Raw genomic sequence first — 27,480 nt, 5'->3', positions numbered from 1 at the left:
TCCAGCAGGTGGCACTTCGCTTCGAGCAGCCCGTGAAGGAAGAGAGGAGCGGGTGTGATCAAGATAGAAATCCATGTGATGAATGTAACTTCTTAGAGTTGCACTAAAAGGGGAGGAAAGAAAATCGAGATCAACTAAAGACTCAGGTGGGTTTAAACCACCTGTAAAACCTCCAGCTGATGGCAAGAAGACAGCGTTATGCGTGATTTTAACATGCCTGGAGAGTTTGTGCGTAAACGTGCGCGCTTCTCCGTGCCTCCCCAAGCTCTCTTCCCATCCTATCCTCACCCTCATCTTCCTCGGATCTGAGCAGCAGCAACAGCAGCCGCGGCGGTCCATCCTTCAGACCAGCTGAAAATGGATCCAATCCGGAGGAGCTCCACTCTGCGACTGACGGGGTTATTGTGCCTTTTATTTCTCGTTTTCTTCTCTCGTGGCTTCGCGAGTCATGATGTTGTTTCAGAAGAATCATCCGGAACGATACAAGAGGATTCCCGTAGCCAAGCAAACTCCACGGCTCATAAAAAGACTTTCCCCGTCCTCTCCTTCAACTATGAACATGTTAGGACGCCCTTTGAGATCTCTCTGTGGATCCTCCTGGCCCTGTTCATGAAACTTGGTGAGTGTCGCGCTAATGAAGCAACGCAACATGAATAAATACGTCCTTCTAAGCTGACTTCTCAGGCAGCTTTCAGAAATTATTTAAAGTCCAAGTTTATTTTGTTGTTTACTTATGCAAGTTCTATTGAAGATGCGATTATAAAGGTGCAGAATGCTCCGATACAAACAAGCTGACCGATTTCCAAAGCAAGAAGCCTCAGAGCTGCAGGTCTGCACCAATGAAGACGAGCATCACCTTTTATGGTTCCACTGTCTTCACATTCTTTAAAGTTTCAGTCATCTATTTACATTCTTTTTATCTGTTTATTTTCTTTATCTTTGTGTTGAAAGCGATTCAAGAAGTTTGTCCTTGATGATGTTGTGTGTCCTTTTCCTGACCCGAGTGCTGTAAATGTCCTGTAGTGGTGGGAGGGGTACTCAACAGATGAGTTGTGCTGGAGAGCCTTCCTGTCCTGAGTGGTGTCGTTTCCATACCACACTGCGATGGAGTTTGTCAGGATACTCTCCACTGTGCATATGTAAAACTTGCTGAGAAGTTTGGAGGTTAATCCAAATTTTCTCAGCCTCCTTAGGAAAAAGAGTCGTTGTTGAGCCTTCTTCATCATCTGCCATGTGTTATGGGTCCAGGTGAGATCCTCACTAATGTGGGTGCTGATGAATTTGATGGTCTTCACCCTCTCCACCTGAATCCCGTTGATGTATAGTGGGGCGTGCTGGTCTCTCCTCATCCTCAGGTCAATAGTAGGTCATATCTGGCCTTTTTGTAGCCCTCTGCGTCACCAGAGGTAAATGCAATGGAGCGTGCATGTAGCATGGAACGTACCTCACAGTTCAACCATGGCTTCTGATTTGGATATGTTTTATAGCACTTGGTGGGGACAATATTGTCAATGCATGTGCTGATGTAGCTGGTGACCACTGATGCTTATTCCTCTAAATCCACAGAACTGTCCTCTCTCATTGGAGCAGTCTTAAACACACCCCAGTTTGTAGCACCAAAGCAGTCCTGAAGCGCCGAATTAGTCTCTTCACTCCAAACTTTAGTAATTTTACTTACTCACGGGGCTCGTTTGAGGAGCTGCCTGTATGCTGGATAGAGAAACACAGAAATGTGGTCAGACTGTCCAAAATGTGGGCGAGGCACTGCCTTGTATGCGCCGCTTACATTGCTGTAGACGTGGTCCAGGATGTTGTTATTCCTTGTCGGAAAGCTCACGTATTGATGGAAAACACAGAAAACACGCAGTAAGCTCGTGTTAATCCATCATAAACAACTGCAAAGCGAAAAACTGTTTCAGTATAAATGACAGCTGCTTTCGTTAAAGAGGACATATTCTACTCATCATCTTCTATATAATTTTATTATTGGACTCTATTAGAGTAGCTTTGCATGATTCACGGGTCAAAACAAGCCGTGTCTCCCTTCATGCTCAGTTTAAACCAGCTTCTTCTGATTTCTCTCTCTCTGAGGAAGGGTTTGGACACCAGGTGGGTTTGGCTGACCTCATCACTTGAACCTTAATATGAGCATCCACCACAGGGTCAGTGTATATATATGATGGAATAATGCAGAAAAACACAAGTCAGCTTTACTGTCTGGTAGTTGCACCAAATAAAGCTTAAAAATGCTTTGCATTTAACATTATTTTATTTAATCACTGAATCTTTTAATTATTTTTAATATTTAAATGCTAATTCTTTGCAAGTTAAACATAATAAAATGTTTGTTATTGTCTTTGTAACAGTGAAAATCTAAAAACTGTTGAGTTTGCTGTTACAGAAGCTTAAAAAAACTTAAAAATGCTCATATGTGAAGCTACTAACAAAGAATTTCCTCCCACCAAGAAAAGACTTAAATGACTCATTGCTTATCTAAACTGTTAGCAGCTGTGTATTTGTCTTTGGAGTTTTTGTTGTTTGTAGCCGGCACTTTGTAGCAAGCAGAGATTCCAGGAACCTGACAGTTGTTACTTTTGAAATTCATCGCCAGAAATAACAAAACAATCAAATGAGCTAAAAGAAGCTTTGACATTCAGTCTCCCCGACATGTGACCGCGGTCCAGGCTGCTGTAAAGAACGTTTATGCAGTCACTGGTTTTGCTTGAAGCCTCCCTCGCCCCCACATCCCCTCCCTGACTCTGCACACTGAGATCTTTGTTATCAAGCAGTGCATTAGGACAGGAAGACGGACAGGCCCTCGGTCACAACAGCTGGACAAACAGATAAGACGCTAAAGAACCTCGCTGTCCCCGCTCAGCCAATGGAAACCCACAGGAGAGACTGAGAAAGCCAATCAGAGTCGCCGCAAAACACCACATGTTTTAGACATTTAACATGGTGGATAATATAGCACCAAAAGAGTCAGAATGGATCTTTTTCTGTGTTGAAAATGTCCTAAGAAAGAGCTACAGTAGTTGTAGGGAGCCCTGCAGCTTCACCGAGCAGAAGAACAATTTGTACACTTACTGCTTGTGTTCAGCTTTGTTTTTTTGAAATTTTAAAGTAGAAAACTTACAGGTTTTATAAATCAAAAGCAGACACAAACAGAAACTGATACACATTTTATGGTATTAAATGGATTTATTTATTTATTTATGCTTTAAAAAGCCAACAAAATATACTAAAATGGTAACAACAGAGTCACTGGGTTGCCAGATTGTGAGAAAATCATCCACCGGGATTATTATTTTGTCTTGTTTTCTTCTTAGTTATCTGCGTCTGGACCATTAGCTGCAACAGCGCAACATCTGTCTTTAATAAATGTCTAAAATATCCCCATAATAATAATAATAATAATAATAATAATAATAATAATAATAATATTAAATAACTTAATTCTCCAATAAAATTCAACATAGTCTCCCGCATTAAAATTTGCAGCAATTTAGAGCTAAACTGACATATGAATGATATAATTAGTAAAATAGGGAGTCCAAAGTAGGAGGGGTCCAGCTGTGTCAAACCTGAAGGCTATTTGAAGAGTTTGAGTACTACAAATCTCCACAGAGATCCCTTTCATAGGTCTGAATCCAGCGTTTGCTTTGGAAACAGGAAATAGATGTTCTGTCCAGCTTTGTCCTAAAATAACTGAAGCACTCTGTGTATAATTGTGTGCAGTGGGAATATCCTTTACTATCATGTTCTCACAGAGACATTTCTAAGCTCGACTGACTCTGAACTCTGACATCATGACGGCATTTTTAACCAGAGATCTGCCGCTCACTGGATATCTTCTCTTTTTCTGTCCGTTCTCTGTAAACCCTGGAGATCACAGCGTCACGTAAACCTCCTTTCCTCCCCTTTCCAGTGCTTCAGTGTATTTAGCCATCTCCACATGCATAAATACATTGAGTTGCTACCATGTGATTGGCTGAATGAATCAGTGGGCTGATTGTATTATTGAGAAGCTGAATCTAATAAACTGGCCAGTGAGTGCAGGTCCCATTTAATCCTAATGATACTTTCTCCCATGATCCTTCAGGGAGAAAGTCAAATTTTTAATTCAGATTGGTAATCGGTTCAGTTTGATCTCTCATGCTCTCCAAGGTGCTTTCTATCCAAGTTTCTTCTAAGCCAGCATTTATGAGCCATATATAATGTTTTGATAAATGGTTTATTCATATATTTGTCAACCATTATGAAACCCTATAAGTGGAGGCCGGTGCATGAAACTATAAATTTGTTCTTCGGGAAACTGTGCTTTCAAATGTGTTCACCTGACATGTTTAAAAGGTGCAACACTTGGAGACAAGTGCATGTCTGCTCTAAAGTTTTTAGCTAAAATGTGATTTACATGTTTTCATGCACAAAAAAATCTAAAAATTAAAAGGAGGGGGGTGAGTGCGTGTCTGTTTCAGTGTACATGAGATTTGCGTGTGTGTGTGTGTGTGTATCCTGTGTTCAACTTGAGAGAGAGAGTGTTCTTTCGCCCGGTTAATCAAAAGTCAACAGTCTTCCAGCTGATGCACGTGACCTTGAAGGATGGGAGCAGATAGTCAAAGCACAGTCCTCCTATCAAGGAGAATTCTCTGGCCAGTCTTGGCTTTGGGTAGCCGCATGAAGGAGATGGTTGTTTGGGTTCAAACGAACAACTGCATTACAATTTCGCAGTTGGTCTAAATGTCCGTCACTGGTCATCAGGTCTCTCAGTTCCCATTCTTATCAATATTGCATTCAATAAACAGTCTGAGTACTCACGGCTTGCCCGTCGTCAATCATGTCGGCCAGCCTTGTGGGGTTTTGAACAGCTGTAACCACTTTCTTTGTTCTTCGATAAGCCAGGTCCAAGCCAGGTCCAGTCAGCCAGAACTCTGTTATCATTGTTCCGAATAGGCAAATCTCGTTCAATGCCCTCCATCAACAGTTGCGAATGACCATCGAGTATCCGGCAGCAAACGTCTCTGCAGGACAATCGGGCTCTACCGAGCCCAGGCTTCTCATTTAGAATAGGGTGTCATGTTTTTTAGGGACCAGTTGATCAAATCCATAATTCTTTAGGTTTTAGAGAACAAGACTGAGAGACTTTCTGATGGTGAGAGTTAGATGATAGTTATCCACAGTGGATTTTAAATCAAACAATAAATGAAAAATTTCAACTTTAATTCAAGGTGTTTAACATACTCAGTCCTCTATTTCAAAGGCTCAGAATTTGCCTTGTGCCATGTGCCAAATTACACATGTGTACAAAAATGTTGGTACCCTTTGGTCAATGAAAGGAAAAACTCACAATGGTCACACAAATAACTTTAATCTGACAAAAGTAAAATTAAATAAAAATTCTATGAATGTTAACCGGTGAAAGTCAGACATTGCTTTTCAACCATGCTTTAACGGAATTATTTAAAAAAAAATAAACTCATGGCACAGGCCTAGACTAAAATGATGGTACCCCAAGAAAAGACTGAAAATAATGTGACCAAAGGGACATGTTAATCCAAGGTGTATTCACTATTTGGCTATTGTACATGGTAATAGCCCCATGCAGTCCACTTTGGCTCAAACAACTGTCCTGTGGACAGATGAGACAAAAACTGAACTTTTTGCCAAGTGTTAAGGTTCAAAATATTGGGGATGGAGACAAGAGAAAAACCACAATAACAACACTGGTCCGGTCGGGTTGAGTCAAACGATGATTTAATGATCACACACGTGGGAGATGGACACTGATGCAGACAGCCTCAAATCTCAAAGTGGTGGAGCATTGCTCAAACTCTTATAGCCTCTGGTTCTCCCATCTTATCATAAAAGCCTAAACATTCACATTCTTTCTCTCACACGGCGCCTAAGCTACGACCTTGGCTCCCTGTTTATCTGCTCGTGCTGAGATGGGGCAGAAAACTCCAGCATGTTCTATTCTCTTCTAATCAGACAAATAAGGCGATGACTTTCTGCGAACAGTATTCCTTATAACTCAACAGTATAATGCATCATAAACAATATCATTCATTCACAATAAATCAGCAGTCTAATGCAATGCAAATCAGTTTAAATACTGCAATAATTATCACCTTCTTCTAATTCAGGAGAATAATGCCAACTTAAACTACATAATAATTCACAATCTTTATTTCGAGGTCTAACATGGCATAAAATAATATCATAATTTTACAATTCCCCCTGATGAGCTCATTATTCTAATGAGCTCACAAACACCCTGTAGCCCAGTGTGGCCGGGTTCATCTCTTCTCACTCCTGAGGTCCTTTGTCCCCCTGACGGGCAAACCATATGTAAGATGACCTCTGTGTTTGCGCAAGTCAGGTGCAAGACAAACTATTACTACAAGGATAGCAGGTCTAGATGACACTCCCCTGTTCTCCCACAGCTTTATTTGGTGTTCCCTTATACCATTCAGACGTAGACTAGAACCTCTGTCCGAAGAGCTCTTAACCTTTATTTTATTGCTGCAGCTACCAGTGTCGTCCAGTTGCGTGATCCTCTGTTCTTCTTACTTCAACCTCAGGGGTTAGACAACCCTTCAGTCGTGACACAGATCAGGGGATTATTCTGCCCCTATTTCAAACAACGATCTGTGTATCCTCGGGTCCTGTGTCTCCCGTGTATCCTCCAGAAAAGAACAGGAAGGCGTCCCCCTTTTGCCCAAGAGCCTCTCGAACCTTGTTGGTCTGGTGTTTCCGGATTTCCGTCAACCCCTTCATGGTTATTGCTGTATTTATGGGATTCATCCTTTTGAAGTGACTAGCTGGAGCCCAAACGCCATGACCCTTGGACCCAGTTGGTGTCTCGGCAGTCACTGTATCTGTCTCTGCTGCGAAGGACCCTCGTATCTCTGTGGCCTCGTCTGGTGTCTGTTCCTTTCTCTGTAAGAGACAGAAAACCAAAACACCCCCTTCCTAGCCCTAATAATCTAATGTTATTATCTACTGACCTTCTAGTGGATGGAAATAATGATAAATAAATAATGATTTATGCTTCTCACTGATTCTCTACAAAAGACCGTAAACTTTACCAAGCTTTACCATTCCTAAGTTATTAAAGACACAAATCAAGTTATAAAAATCTTCAAACAATCCTTGTTTGATGTTGAAACCCAACTTCCCCCCCCCCCTTTTTTGACACATTCCAATGTGTCAAATCAACAGAACTAGAACATTAAAAGAAAAGGTGAGGCAGGCACCACGTTACCCAGAATATTAAGTTGATCTGCGTGCAATGTTCTGACTCAAGTATTTTTAATATTTTAATGAATATCGTCTAATTAACTGCCACTACTTATACCTAGCAAAAGACATAATTGAATAAAAATCACAAAGAATAACATGATCTTAGTGTTATGTAAGCGCGTGCAGCCCTCCATGCTCGAAGTCACTCCACACCATAGATCAGTCAGACCTCGCGCTGACTGTAGCTTTTGACCCTTATTAACTTGAGCGCAACTCTATAATGAGCAACAAACTGCCATATGTATATAAATTATCATGATTACCCCTGCAAAGAAAAATTAAATCAATATCCTAACACCTGTAAATAAAAGACTAATCAGAGGTTATAACAATCACAGGGACACAAATGTTAGAATACGGTCAAAAGCTTCTATAAATGCTCGTTGCATAAGTCTCATACAACAATAAAATGCTGATATTAAAACAACAGTAAAACACCCCCTTTTGTCCCATTCAACCTGACACATAAACGTTTATAGATGGCTCTCTTAAATTTGACATTCTCCTGATTTTTCTTCACTGACCACAGCAGGGGAAACTCTGCCATGATACAGCCATAAATGCAGCTCACCTGATTCATCACTGAGCTCCATCGTCACTGGGGTCTGACAGGGTGGCGCTGCATACTCTTCTCATCTAATGTGTCTATTTTCAACCTGTTTAGTCAGAGTGCTCAAACATGAGGCAGACTACGTCCACAACAAGTCAACACAGCCGTAAATGTGGCCAATTATCAATCTATTACCAATCAATAACAACAGATAGCTTTTATTTTATGAATGTTTTCAATCAACCACTCACCCAGAGGATCTTCAATCCCAGGAACTTCCTTCTTCTCATTTAATGAGTCTGTCCTCTTTCCAAGACCTGGTAACTGGTCTATCCAGAGCCACCTGATCTCAAAATATACTTACAACAAGCCAAACCACCCGTTGGTCACACCAACCCTTTTCCGCCCTAAAGATGTTCAACGGCTAAAGATGTTCAATGCCATCGTAGACTGGAGTGCCGAAAGAGACTTTAACGCCAACTGTTCCAACAATCCATTTTATATTGCTTCCTGGTCAGAGTTGCAAAACTCCACACCAGGGTTCAAATCGTTTTACTATTTTCATTAGTTCTTATTTTTTATTTTAGTTTCGACTCCAGATTTACAATAGTCATCAGTCCTGATGTTTGTACCAGGTGTAATCAATGTTTACCAAGTCTTTGCTAGTTTAGTCTAATTTATATTGTCCGAAAATCCTCAGTTTCAGGTTAATGTTGATTAGTGCCAGTTATAATTTTAGTTGTATTTTGCCAAAACTAAGTGTCACAAAATTCCAGTTTCAACACATCAGCCATGCTCCCCTGCTTATCCCTGGGTATTAAGACTATTAACTCCTGCTGCACTGCGTGTTCATAATTTTGGTCAATCGACAAACCTTTTGAAGGTGCTCGCACAATTATTTAGATGTTCCAATCCTGTTGTCTCGGGCTGCACCACGCTGCCTTATCTGGTGTTAGCTGTTTTCCGGTGATGTGGGTTGAATGGGGGAGCTCTTCAAGGAGGGGGAGTATGCTCCCCCTGATGAGCTCTTCAAGGTCAGCTAAGCTAACCTTCGTGTGTGAGCTTTTCAAGTGCATTTCAAGATTTGTGGGATTTTTGCTTTATAAATGTCCCTCATAACCCCCTGACGGCCCTCTAATTTATTTTAACACACCATAGTGTACATTTAGTGTTCACTTGTAGCTCTCATACTCTACTTACCACTCTTCTAAGTCCTGATGTTTCTTAAAGAGGACAACCGTACCTTTAAATAATATCACATGTGTGGGGTGGTGGTCTTACCAATTGTTTTTTTCCCACCCTTTTTACATTTTATGAAAGCCAGAGAGATAGACCTGATATTTTCATTTGAAACATTTTGTTAAACTCAGAGTTTTATTTTATTATTTTTATTTATTTATTTTAAGCTTATTTAATTTCACGGAGAACATGCCTAACCTATTAATTTATACTGTAGTGCACGTCGGGACTTTATACTTATATTCATTTCACTTTTTCCTAGTAGACAACTCTTTAACAAGGGCATAGAGAATTCTTGACCGAATAGCGAGATTCAAACATAATTTTTCAAAAGGTAAGAGTCATGTGAGCCAGATAGGGGAGAGTGACACCCCAGGAGGAACAACACAAAGATTATCGAGATGCAGTGGCAGGTGTAATGGAGGAAAACACAGGGCCACAATCTGTCGTCCTATCTGGTTCAAAACTGATATGCAGGAGAATGTGGAATTTTGATTTTTGTTAAAAACAAATATGGATAAAATGCAAAAATATTTTCCAATAAAGTAAAACTGAGAGTCGCACTTATAACTGACTCCATGTCACCTGATTGTTTCTACAAGATCACATTTTTGCTAAGAGTTATTAGTGATCTCAATGTGCGAAAAGACTTCACCATATTTGGAGTTCAAACTCCTCTTGACTGAGAGACCTGGAACAAACATGTGAACAAAACCTGACTAGTACTAGTAATGAAGAGCTCTCTCCAAACGTCAAGAATAAAAGCCCCAATCAGATGGGATTATAACAGAATATGGTTCGCTCCGTTTGCCTGAAATAATTAATAATAATAATAATAATGGATTGGATTTATATAGCGCTTTTCAAGGCACCCAAAGCGCTTTACAATGCCACTATTCATTCACTCTCGCATTCATACACTGGTGGAGGCAAGCTACGGTTGTAGCCACAGCTGCCCTGGGGCAGACTGACAGAAGAAGAATTAGGAGTCACAGGCATTTCAGTTGTGGAATGGTTGGGTGCAACAGTAAACATATGTGAGATGTGGGAAGTGCCAAATGTTCCTTTGTGTCTCCAAATTAAATCACAATACTTCCTCAGATATCATAAATGAGTTGACTTTTGTGTAATAGAAAGCCCAGTGCAATCACTTATTCCTAAACCAATGGTTTACAGCTAGTCAAGTGTCAGTGACTTCTAAGTTGGTCCCTGATCTACATTTTTGATATTGTTATATAAATAAGTTTTAATATCCTGCTTATAAAAATTTCAGCGGAACCTGTAAGTTTCTTACATAGCTCCTAAATCTTATTAGTTTCACAGTAGTGATCAATGAACTCCCCTTGTGCACTATGTAAAGTTTAAATGACTTGACTATCGTAGGGCATACACACAACAATGGTGCTACACACATTTTGCTATAAATCCAATTGATTTTAATTAGTTTTGTAAACACTCATTACAATTTTAGTCAATTTTCCTTTTTTCTTATTTTGATTTTATTTCCGTTAGCACAAATGTTTTTCCACTTCTAGTTTTTGCTATTTCATTTGTATTCTTTAGTAATAATAATCCTGCTCTGCTCACTAGAATAAACATAATCAACGTGATCGACAGCTTACTGCGTATCGATTCACCATCTTATCAATTCATTTGCTTCATCCTTTTGTGGTTTATAACCTTATATTTTATTTCAACCTACTTTGTCTCTAAATATTTGAAGAATTTTTCAAGTTCGGGGTCAAATTTTAAGAATTTGACCATAAGTGAAAGTTATGGTGTTATCACCCCCTTTGGGGCTTACCTTTCCCAGTTTTGGTGATTTTCCTCCCCATTCTCTATTCTCTACAAGTACTCCTTTTCGGTGGCGAAAAACTGTTGGTGTGGTCAAGCGGGTGCTGTAAAAACAAAAGCTCAGGACAGAACAGTCACCAGTCATGTACTTCACTCAAAATTAGCATATATCAAACTTCATATTGATCCTCTGAGTGTAATGGTACATTTTAATTTAAACTTCTCAAAGCTAAACACAATATTTTACTTTATCTTACTCTCGTTCTTGTGCAGCACCACCCCTGTCGGTTCTATCTTACTTTTAAATTGCTGACTATTTCAAGATGTCACCCAAAAGGCGGGGACCAGTATTTATCATTACATTATCTCTATTTTGCATGTGGCAAGTCTATCATTCCCTGTTATTTATAGGCCTCGGTAGAGGGTTTTTTCTTTTTTTTTCTTTCTTTCCTCTATAAAAGTTACTTGACTCTTTACAGTGACCCACTATGATTAATACTAATAACATGTTCAGTCATAAGTGAATTCAAACCTTTTCTTCATTTTAGCATTTAACATTCCCAACCATTTTATAATGGTACCCTAATCGAAACACAGCTACTAAAACACAATTTTTTATGTAAGCATCAGTAACTCCAACTTGGCAACCCAAGGGTTAAATCCGCAGTTCACACTCCTGTGAAGCTACAGCCTCCCCCCTCAGTCTCTGTCAACCTTCTGCTCTTGCAAAAACAAAACAAAGCAAGACAAAACATCCACCCTTCTTTTACAGGCTGGGTGAACTGTCTGTGGACATTTACTAATCCTAAAGTCGGTACCGTCTTTGTCTCAGTACCAAGTCAGTTAAAGCTTTTAGTCGTCAGTCCATAACAGTCCAGTCACATGCATACATCCACACACATTCATACCAGATATTGCTGATAATGGAGTCTCACGCGCAACCTATTCGAGGCTCCTTCACCAGCAAGATGACGTCATCATTTTAAAGGAAACAATTCCTTATTTATTGCTTTTTCTTGGACTGGATTGACTCGCTGCAATCCTTTTAGGATCAGGACTTTTCATTCGACCAGTGTCCCATACAAGTGAATTTCTCCTCAGCCCATTATAATCATGGAGAAAAATACTTCGCGACTGTTTTCAGTAAGAATATTTTATAGCACTTTAAAATTCACTCTCTCAGGCCTGGATTAAGGAGCCGATTTGTTAAATCAGGAGCTCACAAAATACCAAAATATCACCACCGGTGGATCACACCTCTCAGATGTTCTTATCTCAGTGCACTGTAACGAAAGCAAACACAGACGTAACCAATTAAACACTCATATAATAACAGATACTGGGGCCCATTACAAACATGCCCAAGCATAAAACCATCCTTTTCTCTCTCAGAGAAAGAAAACAATCCAAACCTCACTGATAGAATCAACCTAGTATCAAACAAAACCCAAAGATCAACCAAAACTCCTTTTTGCACCAACAAAACATGTTGGATTTACTTGACTCAATAGTGGACACTAGTTACACACCAACTCTTTACTTTGGCAAAAACGTAAACAACTAAGTTGAATCAACACAACCTTTTCATAATCTCTTCGAAATAAAACTCACACCATTCATTCATCATTTTCGCTCTGTACCACTGCTCCTTGTTAGACTGTGTGAAGCACAGTAAACAATTCAGTGGAGGCTTTGAGCCATAAACAGACATCACGCACAGACATTGTTTTCATTATCAAAGTGCTTCAGACCATGTCCTCTAAATCTACACAAATGCCCTCTGCGTGGCATGAAATACATTTAAGCAATAAATAATCAATCAGTTCTTGCTGTTGTAACCAACTCCGTATTTGGATGTTTGTGTGCAGCATTTGTTAGTAAAGCATTCTTCATTGCATCAGCGTGTGTGTGTGTGTGTGTGGATCACTTCTCAGTTCATTGAATCAACATTTTAATTTGTGTGTGTGTGTGTGTCATTTCTCCCTCAATCAACGAGTGCATATGTTCATATGTATGTTTCTTTTCACTCTGAGTCGGTGCATGTAGATGTGTGTGTTTGTGTGGGTGTTTGTGTTCATCACTTTCCTGTTGTAGTGTTCTGGGTAAACCACGGCCTGAAGCGTGCCCTGGGTCCTGCCCTCCTCCTTTTCAGTCTGTTTGCATCCATTGGTGCTGCTGCTCAGAGTTCTGTCCATACTGGTTCTGGCCCCAATTGAGGCAGTCCTTTTCTCCAGTGTCCAGCATCTTCTCCTTATTTCGCTCCTCCTTAACTTGACCCTTTTGCTTCGGTCTTCCTTCAGGGTTTTGATACGCAGCTCAATTGTCTGGATGTCCGTTTGTTGCTTGCAGAAGTGCGACTGCTGTCCGTTTGTTTGCAGGTGGAACGGCTGACATCCAGAAGGTGTATAGGAGAGTCTGCAGCTTCCACCTCCCCAGTGGAAGACCTCAATCTTTGTTCTGTTAGTTTAACACAGGCCTCAAGGCTCTCTGGGATCCCTGCTTGCACTTTCAAGCCCACGGCTCAGGTCGTAGTCGTGGTCCCATTCCAGGGGAATGGAGTCCATGGTTGTTTGGGTGTCTCGGCCCGAGCGTTCAGTCCGGAGCTGGGCAGCCCAGGACGCTGAGCGATCGGAGGACGGCAGAGGCGACAGGAAGCCATCCCCCTAACGTTTGCTCCATAGCAGACCGGACAAATCACACTGCTCATCTAGCTCCAGGATGCTCCGGCCTGATTTCAAGTCCGGTGTCTTGGACTCCAAGCCTGATGGGTTCGATTTTCAGCTAGCTCCTCCTGGGCCATGCTCAGTTTCTGCTCTGATGCCTCGAGGTCTTATTGAGGGCAGAAACCTCAGAGTCTTTTCCGTAGAAATCAGATTAAAGTCCATTGATGTTTCCCTTGGACCTTCTGTGGTTCTGCTGTTCGGCTCTTCCCAGAGGTCAGCTCCTGTCTGAGCCCCGACCCCTGTGCCTTCAGCTTATTTTCTCCTGGTGTTTTTCTCCATTCTGAGGTGCCTCCTGTCCTCAGTTTTCCTTTGTCTGTGGCACGCCCTGTTTTGCTGCCCGATCATCAGTGTTGGTCCGTCACTGTCCTGCACAGTTTTAATGCAGAGTTGTTAAGGTCAGCATTGTTTTGCTCGGCCTCACTTTTCCTCCGGGCTTAATGGGCGTGTCGTCACAGCTCTGTCCGCTGAAGCTGTCTTTTTCCATATGGCAAGAATGTGAAGAGTGTGTGAGAGGGGTGTGTCCGATCAGGCACTGCCTGCTGTGGATTGAGTGCAGGTCAAGGTGTTCGGAGCGGATGGTGCGCTCAGCTGCTCGCATAACCCTCTGTAGAGCTCGTCTGTCCGGCATGTTGCTGTTCCCGAACCAGACAGTGATACAGCTGCTCAGTATGCTCTCGATAGTTCCTCTATAGCAGGTGGTCAAAGTCATTGGTGGGAGCCGGACCTTTCTCAATCTTCTCATTTAAGAAGAGAGACTGACGGAAATCTCCCCGTGTAGTGAAACGGGCCTTGGATTTAACACTCTCCATCTCCGCAGCCTGATATCGTTTTCCTGCAGCACTGTTGACATTTTCAAGCTGTTGTTATAGGTCCAGCTGCTGTAGCATTTGGTCAGGGTCACTTCAAAGATGGTGGAGGAGTGAGCAACGATGGTGGAGGGGAGAGCAGGCGTCCAGGTCAGCCTCGGCTTCCCTACCTGTAATCAAACATAAAGAGAAAAAAAACAAAACAAAAACAAAACAAAACTAATGATGTTGTATTGGCTATATCAGTCAGAGAGGGGAGAAACACCGGGGCCAGGCCCTGTGTCAGCCTTCACTCCCCCCCTTTTTTTTTTTTTTTTCTCTCCATATAATCCTCTCATAACCCACCAAGCTGACAGGACGACACAGGTACATTTTAAAATTCTTAAGATTGTATTTAAAGTTCAAAATGGAATTTTCTTTCATTCAGTAATCACCTATATTTATCAATCGGCAGAAAACTTGTCACAATTTGACTTTTCTAACCACTAAATTTGTCATATCTTCACTGGTTTGTCAGACCAGTGTTTTTTTGTTTTTTTTTTTAAGTTAAGATGTTGTCCTGCAACCCAGAGAGTTTATTCGTTAGTAGTGGATAAACTTTATTGTGTAACGGCGGGTGTATGTTAAGCTTCACTGCTTTAAACTTGCTGGAAAATCTTCACATGTTCATGGGTGTAAGCTGTTTCTTCATTGCGTGTATGTGCGTTTGTAGGTGGGTTAACTTAACTTTTTGTTTGCTCATGGGGCCGGGTGGTCCAGGCCCGTAGCCACCTGTATCAACACACTAAGAGATTTATTTAATATCATTTTCATCACAATCACACTCTGCCGACTGAAGTGCCGGTCTTACTCAAACACAATTTATCTCTTCTATATTAAAATCCAGCCGAACATCAAACATTCAGCGTAGTCATTCAAATCCTTATTTATAATATTATAATCAACAAAATCAGCGTTTTTATTACAAGCTTGTATCATTATTTGCAAATCCCACAAAACACACTAAACAGGAAGCAAAAGTCCTCTGTGTAGTTCACAGCTCATTTGCATGTTCACACACAGTCTAAAAATAGCCCTCAGCGCCGCAGCTGCACGTCACACACAGTCTCACACCAAGCTCAGGCAAAACTCTATTATTTTATATTACAAAAGACGTCTTGTATTTACAATCACTGACAGGCCTAACAGATTGAGCACCTAAGAAATTTCGACAAATTTAAAATAACGAGTAATCAATTAACCAGTATCTGTTTCCTCCAGAACAGCCTATGGCCTGATTTCTAAAGAACCTAAACAATTTCGACAAATTTAACCATAACGGGTCCAACCGAAGAAAGTTAACTTTTTTGTAATCAATTAAACATTCTCTGTTACTTCTGGAACAGTTTCATATTTCTTCAACTTCATTAAATACTCTTAAGCAACTTTAACTGCATAACACACGGTGATTCTCATCAAAATCAAAACAGACACTCTACCAGTAATTTCAGTGAGTAGACTTTAATTTAGTCATATCCAATTTGGCACATTTTGGAAATAATTCAACAGGTAGTGCCTTACCTTTAGATAAGCCGGCTTTTGTCCACTCAAATCAGACCACTGGCTCGTGCCTGTCCGTTCGACAACCTCGGACCGTCCAAACTTTTAAATTCCACCCCAATACCACAGGACGAGCCCCCAAAATGTTAAGGTTCAAAATATTGGGGATGGAGACAAGAGAAAAACCACAATAACAACACTGGTCCGGTCGGGTTGAGTCAAACGATGATTTAATGATCACACACGTGGGAGATGGACACTGATGCAGACAGCCTCAAATCTCAAAGTGGTGGAGCATTGCTCAAACTCTTATAGCCTCTGGTTCTCCCATCTTATCATAAAAGCCTAAACATTCACATTCTTTCTCTCACACGGCGCCTAAGCTACGACCTTGGCTCCCTGTTTATCTGCTCGTGCTGAGATGGGGCAGAAAACTCCAGCATGTTCTATTCTCTTCTAATCAGACAAATAAGGCGATGACTTTCTGCGAACAGTATTCCTTATAACTCAACAGTATAATGCATCATAAACAATATCATTCATTCACAATAAATCAGCAGTCTAATGCAATGCAAATCAGTTTAAATACTGCAATAATTATCACCTTCTTCTAATTCAGGAGAATAATGCCAACTTAAACTACATAATAATTCACAATCTTTATTTCGGGGTCTAACATGGCATAAAATAATATCATAATTTTACACAAGGCACATCAGCTCTGTGTTCACAGACGGAAAAATGAAGCTTATCAAGAAAGGAACGCTGTCCCTGCTGTAAAATATGGAGGAGGCTCGGTCATGTTCTGGGGCTGCTTTGCTGCATCTGGCACAGGGTGTCTTAATTCTGTGCAGGGTACAATGAAATCTCAAGACTATCAAGCGATTATAGAGAGAAATGTGCTGGCCAGTGTCAGAAAGCAGGTCATGGGTCTTACGACAGGACAATGAGCCAAAACACACAGCTAACAACACCCAAGAATGGCTAAGAGGAAAACATTGGACTATTTTAAAGTGGCGTTCTATGAGCCCTGACCTCAATCCTATTGAGCATCTTTGGAAGGAAGCATGCAGTCTGGAAAAGGCGCCCTTCAAACCGGAAACAACTGGAGCAGTTTGCTCATGAGGAGTGGGCCATAAATCCTGCAGAAGTCTCATTAACAGGAATCGTTTGATTGCAGTGATTGCCTCAAAAGGTTGTGCAACAAAATATTAAGTTGTGGGTCCATCATTTTTGTCCAGGCCTGTTTCATGCATTTTTTTTAAAAATAATTCAGTTGAAGCATGGTTGAAAAGCAATGTCTGACTTTCACTGGTTAGCATTCATAGAATTTTTTGTTTATTGTTACTTTTGTCAGATTAAAGTTATTTCTGTGACCATTGTGTACCAACAGTTTTGTCCACGTGTGTAAGTAGATCAAAGTTCTGGAGTTGATCCCAAGTGTTAAATTTAAATTTGGATCTCTTAATGTGAGGATCTCTTAATGTGAGGTCCAGACAGATGTCAATGCAAGTGAAGAAAATAAAACCTATCAGAGAGATGGCAAACATCTTAGAAAAGGAAATGTCAACATTGTGGTACATTGTTAAAATTAATGAATGCACTGACCAACTCAGGAAGTTGCTTTTGAGATGGCTTAAATACAAAACTGAAGACAGAAACAAGCCTTGATTGATTGATTGATAATACTTTATTTATCCCAAGGGAAAGCATCAACTGAAAGTGATGTCCATGGGCTCTAGACTTCATGCAGGCATTGACTGCTAATTATTTTCAGTATTAAGAACATTCGACATATTGAAAAGTAATTTATTAGTGTCAAAAATCATATTTTAACAACAAAACACAGAAGAGTGGACAACTCCACATTTCAAACGTTCAGTTCGAGGAGTTTTTGGCATTTTTTCTTAATGATTGTATTAAATTTGATTATGGTGTGTCTGCAGGATTTCACATCATCCCCACTGTGTCTCACATCGTGCCGGAGAGTTGTCTGCTAATCTTTGTTGGCCTGCTGGTTGGTGGCATCATCAAAGCGACTGGAGAACAACCCCCCATCCTTGACTCCAATCTGTTCTTCCTGTACCTGCTGCCTCCTATCATCCTGGATGCGGGCTACTTCCTGCCCATGCGCCCCTTCACCGAGAACATTGGCACCATCCTGATGTTTGCAATGGTGGGGACACTGTGGAACGTCTTTTTCATTGGTGGGATGATGTACGCTGTCTGTCAGATTGATGCGGCCAAGCTGGCTCACGTGGACCTGCTGTCCTGCCTGCTGTTTGGCTCCATCATCTCGGCCGTGGACCCCGTGTCCGTCCTGGCCGTGTTCGAGGAGATCCACATTAATGAGCTGCTGCACATCCTCGTGTTCGGGGAGTCGCTCCTCAATGATGCCGTCACTGTGGTGAGCAACGTTCGCATTCTCAAATAGTAAATATATTATAATTAAACTCATTCTTTTTAATGTGAATTAATTACTTTTCTATAAAATGTTAAAATATAGTAAAAAACAAATAAACTTTGAGGTGTTGTTATATCCAGTTAACACTAAAAATAGATACAGAAAAGTAGTGAAAGAAAAATAAAGACTAAGCAGGAAATCTCTCAATTTAGGAGGAAAGGAATTTTTTTCTCATGTATAAATTTTCACTTGAGAAAGTTTCTGAACTATAAATTTTCTGCTGATCAGGTAATCAACCCATTAAATAATGAAATTATCAAGATAAAATCAATTTTTTAGGTCCGTGAAACAATCATGAACAAAAGCAAAAGCAAACACAAACACCGCTGTTTCTGCTCCAGGTCCTGTATCACCTGTTTAAGGAATTTGCTCACGAGCAGGCGATTACCGTGACCGGCGCCGTCCTCGGTGTCATCTCTTTCTTCGTGGTTTCCCTGGGAGGTGTCATGGTGGGCGTCATCTACGGCATCGTGGGAGCTTTTACGTCCCGCTTCACCTCATACTCGCGCGTCATCGAGCCGCTGTTCGTCTTCCTCTACAGCTACATGGCTTACCTCTCAGCGGAGATCTTTCACCTGTCAGGGATCATGTCGTAAGTAGACGAGCCCTCGGTCTCTGAGCTTTATGATAAAAAGGTTTGAAGTCTCAAACTCACAAACACTCTGTATCAGATATAATACACTAGTGTTAATATTTCCTAATGAGAAAGTGAAAACATTTTTGCAAATTTATTAAAAATGTAACTAAATTAAATGTATCTTAATTAAAATCTCTCTCCTTTGTCATATTGTAAACTTGATAAAACATTAATTATCAAACTAATTTTTTATATTTATTTAACAAATATCAGTTAGCAGTTAGGTAAAAATGTCATTTTTATTCATTACAAAACATACCAGCCATTAACAGCATAGTCACATATTTGCACTAATAACTGTGAATTTACCCACAAACCAGGGGCTGCTGGGAAGTGGTGTTAACCTTAGACTGTGTATAAAGAAGGATAATATAACAGTTCCCCTGGATTTAAGTCGAATTATTTCATCTGTGGGTTACAGCCCTGTTGTTCTGCTGCTGCAGAAATCAAATTTGCCCACTGGTGGCATCGTGGGTGGATATTTGATACTGAGATCCTGTCGCCTAAACTGTTCTTGACACTAAGCCAACAGAACCACCCAGCTATCTGTTTTCTTGACTACATGTGCAGCTTAAAGACGGTGTCCCCTTTACTCCTCTACGTCTGGTGGCTTTGATGCGAAAGGAAAAGAAGACGCTTTATCCTTCTTTATATACAGTTTGTGTCGATAAAACCACGACAGACTCTAGGTTTTTGTCTTGGTTACAGCTGAAATCATACATTAAATAATCCAATAACCCTAACTTTAGAGAAACTTCTATCAAACCTCATTACGTTGACTGCTTCTCCTCCTTCTTTTCCTTGCCAAACAGTTTGATTGCTTGTGGCGTGATTATGCGGCCATATGTTGAGGCCAACATCTCCCACAAGTCTTACACCACCGTCAAATACTTCCTGAAGATGTGGAGCAGTGTGAGCGACACACTCATCTTCATTTTCCTCGGGGTTTCCACAGTGGCTGGTCCTCACACCTGGAACTGGATCTTTGTCATCTTCACGGTGATCTTCTGTCTGGTCTCTAGAGTGCTGGGTCAGTACAATAAAACACAATAAACCAGGAAGTTCTCTGTTTCTTGCCTATTAGCAACACAATAAACATTGTATAGTAATATATGCTAATCTGAGAGTGCAGCGAAAGCGGAGCTAGGAGCAGCTTGTCTAGCACGCTGGACACAACCCAAAGGCTCCCATGTAATTGAAATGCAGTACAGATTACAGCGTGATCAAAACCAAGCAAGGTCAGTTCTGCTTCATGACAGAGCGCTGTTAGAGATGCAGGGAAAGAGGTCAAGCACTGCCTGCCTTGCTTACCCTGACCTGGTTTAATCAGGTCTACAGTCATGAGCAAAGGGTTTTGGCAGTGGTCCTAATGTTTATTTTTTATTTAAATTATATGTTTTTTATGATATAGTGGAGAACAATCACAAGCATTTCATAAGTTCCAAACTTTTTTATAGGCAAGTAAAGTTTAGTTTTGGCAGTGCTTCCACAGCCTTTGGCCATGACTGTAAAACTTCACCCTTTCATTCAAGTAGGGTCCCTTCTGGCTCGAAAGAAATAACATGAAGAGACCAAAACACTAACTTTGAGGCTTTAACACTCAAATCAGTGGGTGGTGGCTTTGATCGCTACTGTTTTTTAGCCATTGGCATTGCTGCCTGAGCAAAACAGAATCTTGCTCCTCTACTTGGGGACTCATGGGGAAAATCCAGTGGTGAAATTCAATAACCAGTTAAGTGTAGAGACCCAATAAAGGGAAACTGATGATCATATTGATAATGAATTAATCAATTCTTTTTTTTCTGTGTTTCAGGAGTCATCGGGCTTACAGCCTTCATCAATAAATTCCGTATTGTGAAGCTGACCAAAAAGGACCAGTTCATTATTGCCTACGGTGGCCTGCGAGGTGCCATAGCCTTCTCACTGGGGTTCCTGCTGAACAATAATGAAATCAAGAACTTGTTCCTCACTGCCATCATCACCGTCATCTTCTTCACTGTCTTCGTGCAGGTGGGAATAACACGAGTACTTGGGATTTAGGTGTATGACAAAAACAACATGGCAAAGGAAAAAGGCTTGCATGTGAGGCTGGACATAAAGAAAAGAGACGTGTATCAGTTGTCTCTTTTATGTTTAATGTTTTTCCCGCACACATTTTTTCCTCTTGACTGGCCTCTAGTTGTAAGTTGCTGTGGCTTCCACCCGTCTGTGTCAACATCAGTAATTATAGTAATCAGTATTTTTATTGGGTATTGTTATGTGAGTGTGTTTATATGTCTAAAATAAATGTGCAGTATGTTTTGTTAAAACTTAATTTCTCTTTTTTTCTTCAGGGGATGACGATCAGGCCCCTGGTGGAGCTCCTAGCTGTGAAGAAAAAGAAAGAGAGCAAAGAATCAATTAATGAGGAGATCCACACACAGGTGACAATTTCATTCACTTCGTGTATAAGAAAACACATCAGTCCTTGTTAATATATGAGAGGGATGGGGCTACAGATCAAACAGTGTATAAGATGTATAAATAACACCCTCTGTAAACTAATTTTGCCATCAGTTCCTGGATCATCTCCTCACAGGAATTGAAGACATCTGTGGTCATTATGGGCATCATCACTGGAAGGACAAGTATGTATTTTCTTTCTTAATGTATCCTCTCTATCACCTCCATCTTTGTAGTTCAGAAGAAGCCCTCAAGTTGTTATGCAGCCATGTGAAAAAGAAAATTTTCACTGGTCTTTGTGCAGTCCTGTAAAAAACATGAAGATGACTCAGTAGATTGTAGATCAACAAGTAACTCTAACTGCCAAAACCTCTGCTTTGATAGAAGTGCTTAAACTTCAAGCACATCTGATTAACAGCACCTGGTTGCTACTTATCCTCTTAAGTCCTGGAAGCAGTAAGGGTGCACTCAGTTTTTCACAGGACTGCAAAGTCAGATTACTGTATCCCCCTTTTATAAAACAGAAAAAATAACTTTTTCTTCTGTATACAGGCTGAATCGCTTCAATAAGACCTATGTGAAGAGATGGCTGATCGCAGGAGAACGCTCCACCGAGCCTCAGCTCATCTCCTTCTACAATAAGATGGAGCTGAAACAGGCGATGATGATGGTGGAGAGCGGGAGCGCCGCCAAGCTGCCCACGATTGTGTCGACCGTCTCCATCCGGTAAATGTCAGAAGCAAGTCCTGCAAGAACTGCTTTCTGTGCATGAGATATTCCCCAAAAACAGTATTGAAGTGAATTACTGAGTAACCCGGACATACCTGTATTTTTTGGGTGAACTAACCCTTAATCCAAATTGATTTTGTGGAGGATGGAGGTCTTTTTGTTCCCCAGCATAAAGCTAAGGTTAAAAACACATCTCAGGAAGTTTTTTTATTATAAGTAAAGCCAGATGCCACCAAAAACACTGATGCTGCTGATCCTCTACATAACAAGTTATCAATTCTCCCCCTCAGCGGATACACTTTGTGCTTGTTTTCTGTGTTAGGCACATTAAAATCTAACTGAATGGCTTTAAAAAGTATAAGCTGTGAGTAATATCACACTAATGCAGGTTCTGGACTTTAAATTTGTTCACTGTTTCCAAACAGAAACGTTCAGGCCAAAGGGTCGCCCAAACCGAGCCGAGCCATCTCAAAGAGTCGTGAGGAGGAGATCAGAAGAGTCCTGCGAGCCAACCTGCAGAATACCCGACAAAGGGTGAGGAAGACATCGACGGCTTGTTCAAAATGGATTGGACTAATCTGAATGTTTGCATGCATGTTCATGAGTTGCAAACAAGGTCCATCCTTTTTAAAATAAATGTGCATTTAATACTTTCTTCCTCCTCTGCAGCTTCGCTCGTACAGCAGATATGAGCTGCTAAACGACGCGCTCGAGGACGATATAAGCGAGGCTCGCTTCAGGAAGCAGAAGGAGATGGAGAGAAGGGTGAGTTTAAACAACTCTAAACTCTAAAGCTGTCGACTTAAACAAATTAGAAACATTAGAACATTTCAGATCTGTCCAACTTTTTGTGCATCTAGTTTGAAGCTTTATTTTTTTGTTCCCTGACTACCACGTTTTTAATGTCAAAGAGTTAAAATCAGAGAACTCGCAGAGTTAAAAGGGTAATTTGGGCTAATAAAAAATGCAGATTCACAGAAATGTGTAAAGATTTTTGGCAGTAAAAGTAAAATGAGGATACTTTCAGATACATTTATTTTTTATCAGATAGAGTACCAGATACAAGCTTTCCTTTAAAGATACTCGAAGGATGTGTCTTGATGCATTCTAAGTAATACAGAGAATGAAATCTCAGGAAGCTGATTCTGTTCATCTGGACGCAGAGTTTTAGGAAGGAGAAATGTTTCAGACTGAAGTCCCTGATATGAGTGACAAATATGTCTTCCTCCTAGAACTCTGCGTCCAGATGAACAGAATCAAGTACAAGATACAAGTTGTTACAAAGAAACAACATTAAATATGAAGGAGAAGTGTAAAAACTCCTCAGCAGGCAGAGCTGAAGGCAGAGAGGAGACACAGAGACAGCCAGTGGGGGAAAAACTATTTTTGTCAATGTCAGTTTTATTTTACAGCACATTTAAAACAATAAGGGGGGTTTTAACCAGCTCCAAAGGAAAGCTCGGCAGTGACCAAACATTATCCAAATAGAATTTTTTATCTTTTCCAGCCAATTTTGTAAATTGTGGTTTTATTTAATCATAACTGGTACTTTTATTTTTTTAAATCAAATGCTCAAATGCATAGCCAAACCCTGCAGAAAGGGATCTTTGCATTGAGAGAAACTTCAGAGAGCTTATTTAATATGTCCTGGTGCTGAGTTTAAAAGTGATTGAACCTCTTGAAAGTGTAACAAAGGGGTTTAACAGACGGTCAGAGGACTCTCCATCCAGCACCAGAATCATTTCAGGACCCATTAGATCCCTCCATCCTTGTGTTTTGCTGTGGATAAGAATCAATACTAAAGTGCTTTGTTCAGTTGTTGGGTGTGACTTCCTGCAAAGTCCTTCTTTAAACTCTGTTATGCTTCTCTTACAGATGAGCCACTACCTCACGGTCCCTGCAAACCGCCAGGAGACGCCCCCTGTGAGAAAAGTATTTTTTCAACAAGGTCAGTCTAAGAGCCAGTTTAAAGCACGATTTTATGAGAATGAAAATTATGTTCCGGCTTTAAAGTCACTCATTGTTTTGAGTTTTGTGCTGCTGGATTCTTTTGGAGCATTTGAGCAGCTGTGTCCTGCTGTCAGATGCAGACCTGGAAGTCTGTGCATCAATACAATACTTTTCTTTTCCACACGGGATATGTCCTGTACAATGATGCAAATATTTTGCATTAAACAGAATGAGTCTTATGGGGATCGATAAAAGGATACCTTTTGTCTTCCACTGTGTCTGCCCTGGATCTTTTCTAATCATATTATCCTGTGTTGGGTATCATATTTAGCTACAAGACTGGCTTAGGATTTTAAAATGGAATAAGCAGATTATTATAAACATTTACACCCAGAGGAAAATTAGATTAAGTGGATGAGGTTGCACATTTTAATAACTGTACAAATGTGCGATATTTACCTGTGATTTCTGTTTAATTCTGTTTAATAATGAGGTTATTTTTCCAAAATTAATTTAAATAATATTTCCACCCACATCAGTAAAAGCCTAAAAATAAATAATATTTTAACATTTTCATTAATAGTAAAGATTAATAAGTGCTTATAAATAGAAGCAAAGGATGATATAAACTATTAAAAGTAAAAATCTGTTTAATTTATTTATTTTTTGGTTATTTTCACTGCAATAATTTTTCTTTTGAATCCTTTCCTATCCTAAAACAATAATTTCTATGTGTAAGTGAATATGCATGCTCTAAATTATTTTAAAATATAACTGGTGCTGGTGTTCCTAATTAACCAAATCTAAAGGTGTTTGTAAAAGGTGTTAAACTGTTAATGAGCCCCTGCCTTTATTCTCCAGAGCACAAAGTGTACACCTACGATGACAGCGAGAGTCCCCGAGGGCGGGCTTCTCCCAGCTGTGCTGATGATGTCAGCGAGCTGAAGGAGACCCCTGAGAAGCCCGATCAGAGCAGCACGCCGAGGGCCAACAGGGACGCCGAGCTGAAGCCAAAAGAGCAGGACGACCAGGGGGATCAGCTGAAAGTATCACGCTGCCTCAGTGACCCCGGTCCAAACCCGGAGGATGATGAGGACAGCACCTTCCTGCCATGAGTGAAGCACATTTTACAGGAGAGGCCTGAAGACAAGAGAGCTTTAGCAAAGCTTGATATTTATCATTTAAATTGTTGTAGGTTTGTGATGTAGGATTGTGCAATCTTCGTTCCATACGTTCATAACATGTTTTTTTATCATGCAACATGCAGAATTGCCAAAGCGTGCTGCAGGGGACATTTCTTATTTGAAGTTTTTATACCCGCCTGAAGTTTCAGCATTTTGAATTTTAACATGCGCCTCAAGCCAAAGCATTTGTTTCAATGAGCTTGAAGCACCAGACGGGTGGAGTCTCCTGCCCTGAAAGCACAGATAAGAAACATAATGAGGTAAAGCCCGGCTGATAAACGCCGTTGGCTGCCAGTGTTTGTCTGTCTGGGGTATTTATCACAGACTGAAACATCTAAACAACCTTTAGTTGGGTTGCCATGACGTTTTGTTCATCTATAGTGCCCAGAGGATGAATCCTCACAACTTAAAGCCGTCATGGATTACCATGAAGTAATGACAGGGGAACTAGAGCTCACATTTTTCCTATATCGACTTCCCTTCATGGGCTCCCTGTTGAATCCAGAACTGGATTTAAAATATTTCTCTTCACATACAGTTCCCAAAATAAGACCTCATAGTATCATATTATCTTGTCAGAGCTCATTGCTCTCAAACTGCAGGGTTACTTGTGGTTTCTAAAAGTAGAATCAGAAGCTTAGATTGGATTAGACTCAACTTTCCTGATAGAGCTTATAGTTTGGGCTGGATCAGGTGAGGCTGAACCATCTCTTAGATATGCTGCTATAGAGTCAGGCTGCTGGGGGTCTTCCCATGATGCACTGAGCACTTCTTTTTCACTCACCTCATGTCACTCCACATGTGTTTAGAAGCCATTGTTGCATGTCATTTTCTCTTCCACAGTTTGTGTTTTGTCCAGTCTCACCGTGCAGATAGCTGCTCCTCCCTGAACCTGGTTCACGTGGAGTTTCTCCTCCGGACTGCTGGTCAATGTGAGAGCAGCACTTATTATAAAAACAAGCTATATCCAAACATGAGACTGAAGTAAAACATCCAAAACTAATGTTTTCATGACTTACTCAGTATTTTCAGTGTACATTCAAACTCAGACATATAGACTGTTTTGATTTCAATCAAACAGGACAATTAAACATACTCCATAATAGTCTCTATAAAGACCCACATTCACCTCTCTTTAAGTCTAAAGGAAGTATTCTGAAAATGTTTAGCTGAGCTATAGCTTTGAGTTTTAATAAGCCTAAGCCAAAAGTCCAAAAAAAGATACCCCTCGTGATCACTTTGCTAAAACATAATTGCCAGGCTACAGAGGTTGAAAACTGCACAGTCAGCCAGATCTGTTCTGCTTTACATGCATCAACCTAAGCGCTATAATCAGGTTTATTATGTGGCACAGTGTGTGGCCTTAAAAGTTCCGCTTTGACATATCTTAGCCAAATTTCTCTAATTGAGAAAAACTGCTATCAAAACAGATTATTTTGCTTTAAAAAAACCAATCTGTATTGTTCCCGAGTCACACTCACATCAGCCTTTACAAAATTCCGGCATCAGATGCATAAATGTTGTATTGTAAATATGTTCGCACTGCTTGAAGTTTCATGTTGGTAACGAAAAGACCGATCTGATGATCAGAGGCCATTGACGAGCTTAAAATTAAAAAACGAGCTGCAGATATTTGTGGACAAGCTTAGCACTGTGTTTATCTCCACAGCTGTCGCTGCATGTCTGATCAGTGTTTTCTCAGGGAATTCAACAGACGGTGTGTTTGTATGACTAATACGTGCTCCACAGTTTATAATGTGCCTGTTTTTGTACGCTAAAGTGTTTTCAGCTCTTGTCAAACCGAACAAGGTGTTGGTGATGTTTCCACGTTTTGTAAACAAAGCTCTTTGTGTGTGTGTGTGTGTGTGTTCCTGTTAACTGAGCATGCTCCAAGACCTGTCAGTGTTTAAGAGACTGGACTGCCTGAGCTTTTGCTGCCTGCACACATTTGCCTTATAAGTGTTTTTGCTTTTTATGCTTTTACCAGTTGTAATGTTCTTTATATTACATATTGTTATATGTTTATTTTGCAAAAATAAAAAAATTGTTGAAATCATAAGGGAAAGCTTTAATTCCTGTCTTAAAAAAAGTTTCTTACTGCTGATTTTGTTTGATTCAAAC

The 27,480-nt window shown here is 40.5% G+C and overlaps 1 protein-coding gene across 1 annotated transcript; it reads left to right on the top strand.

Annotated features, from left to right (window-relative positions):
- The first annotated feature begins 2 nt into the window (after nt 1–2).
- On the top strand, nt 3–27,418 carry slc9a1b (solute carrier family 9 member A1b). The gene is made up of 12 exons (XM_085445583.1): nt 3–619; nt 17,900–18,360; nt 18,759–19,009; nt 19,867–20,084; nt 20,868–21,064; nt 21,388–21,477; nt 21,611–21,681; nt 22,049–22,222; nt 22,651–22,759; nt 22,895–22,990; nt 24,101–24,173; nt 25,037–27,418. Exons 1-12 carry the CDS (start codon nt 358–360, stop codon nt 25,288–25,290), a joined length of 2,256 nt encoding a protein of 751 aa, XP_085301709.1. The 5' UTR covers nt 3–357; the 3' UTR covers nt 25,291–27,418.
- The last annotated feature ends 62 nt before the right edge of the window (nt 27,419–27,480 follow it).

The sequence above is a fragment of the Copadichromis virginalis genome, linkage group LG22 (genome assembly GCF_057382275.1).
Source record: "Copadichromis virginalis isolate Kocher_CV1m ecotype Utaka linkage group LG22, C_Virginalis_male_GT1.1, whole genome shotgun sequence".
Lineage (NCBI taxonomy): Eukaryota > Metazoa > Chordata > Actinopteri > Cichliformes > Cichlidae > Copadichromis > Copadichromis virginalis.
This window is presented reverse-complemented; position numbering and strand designations above follow the sequence as displayed.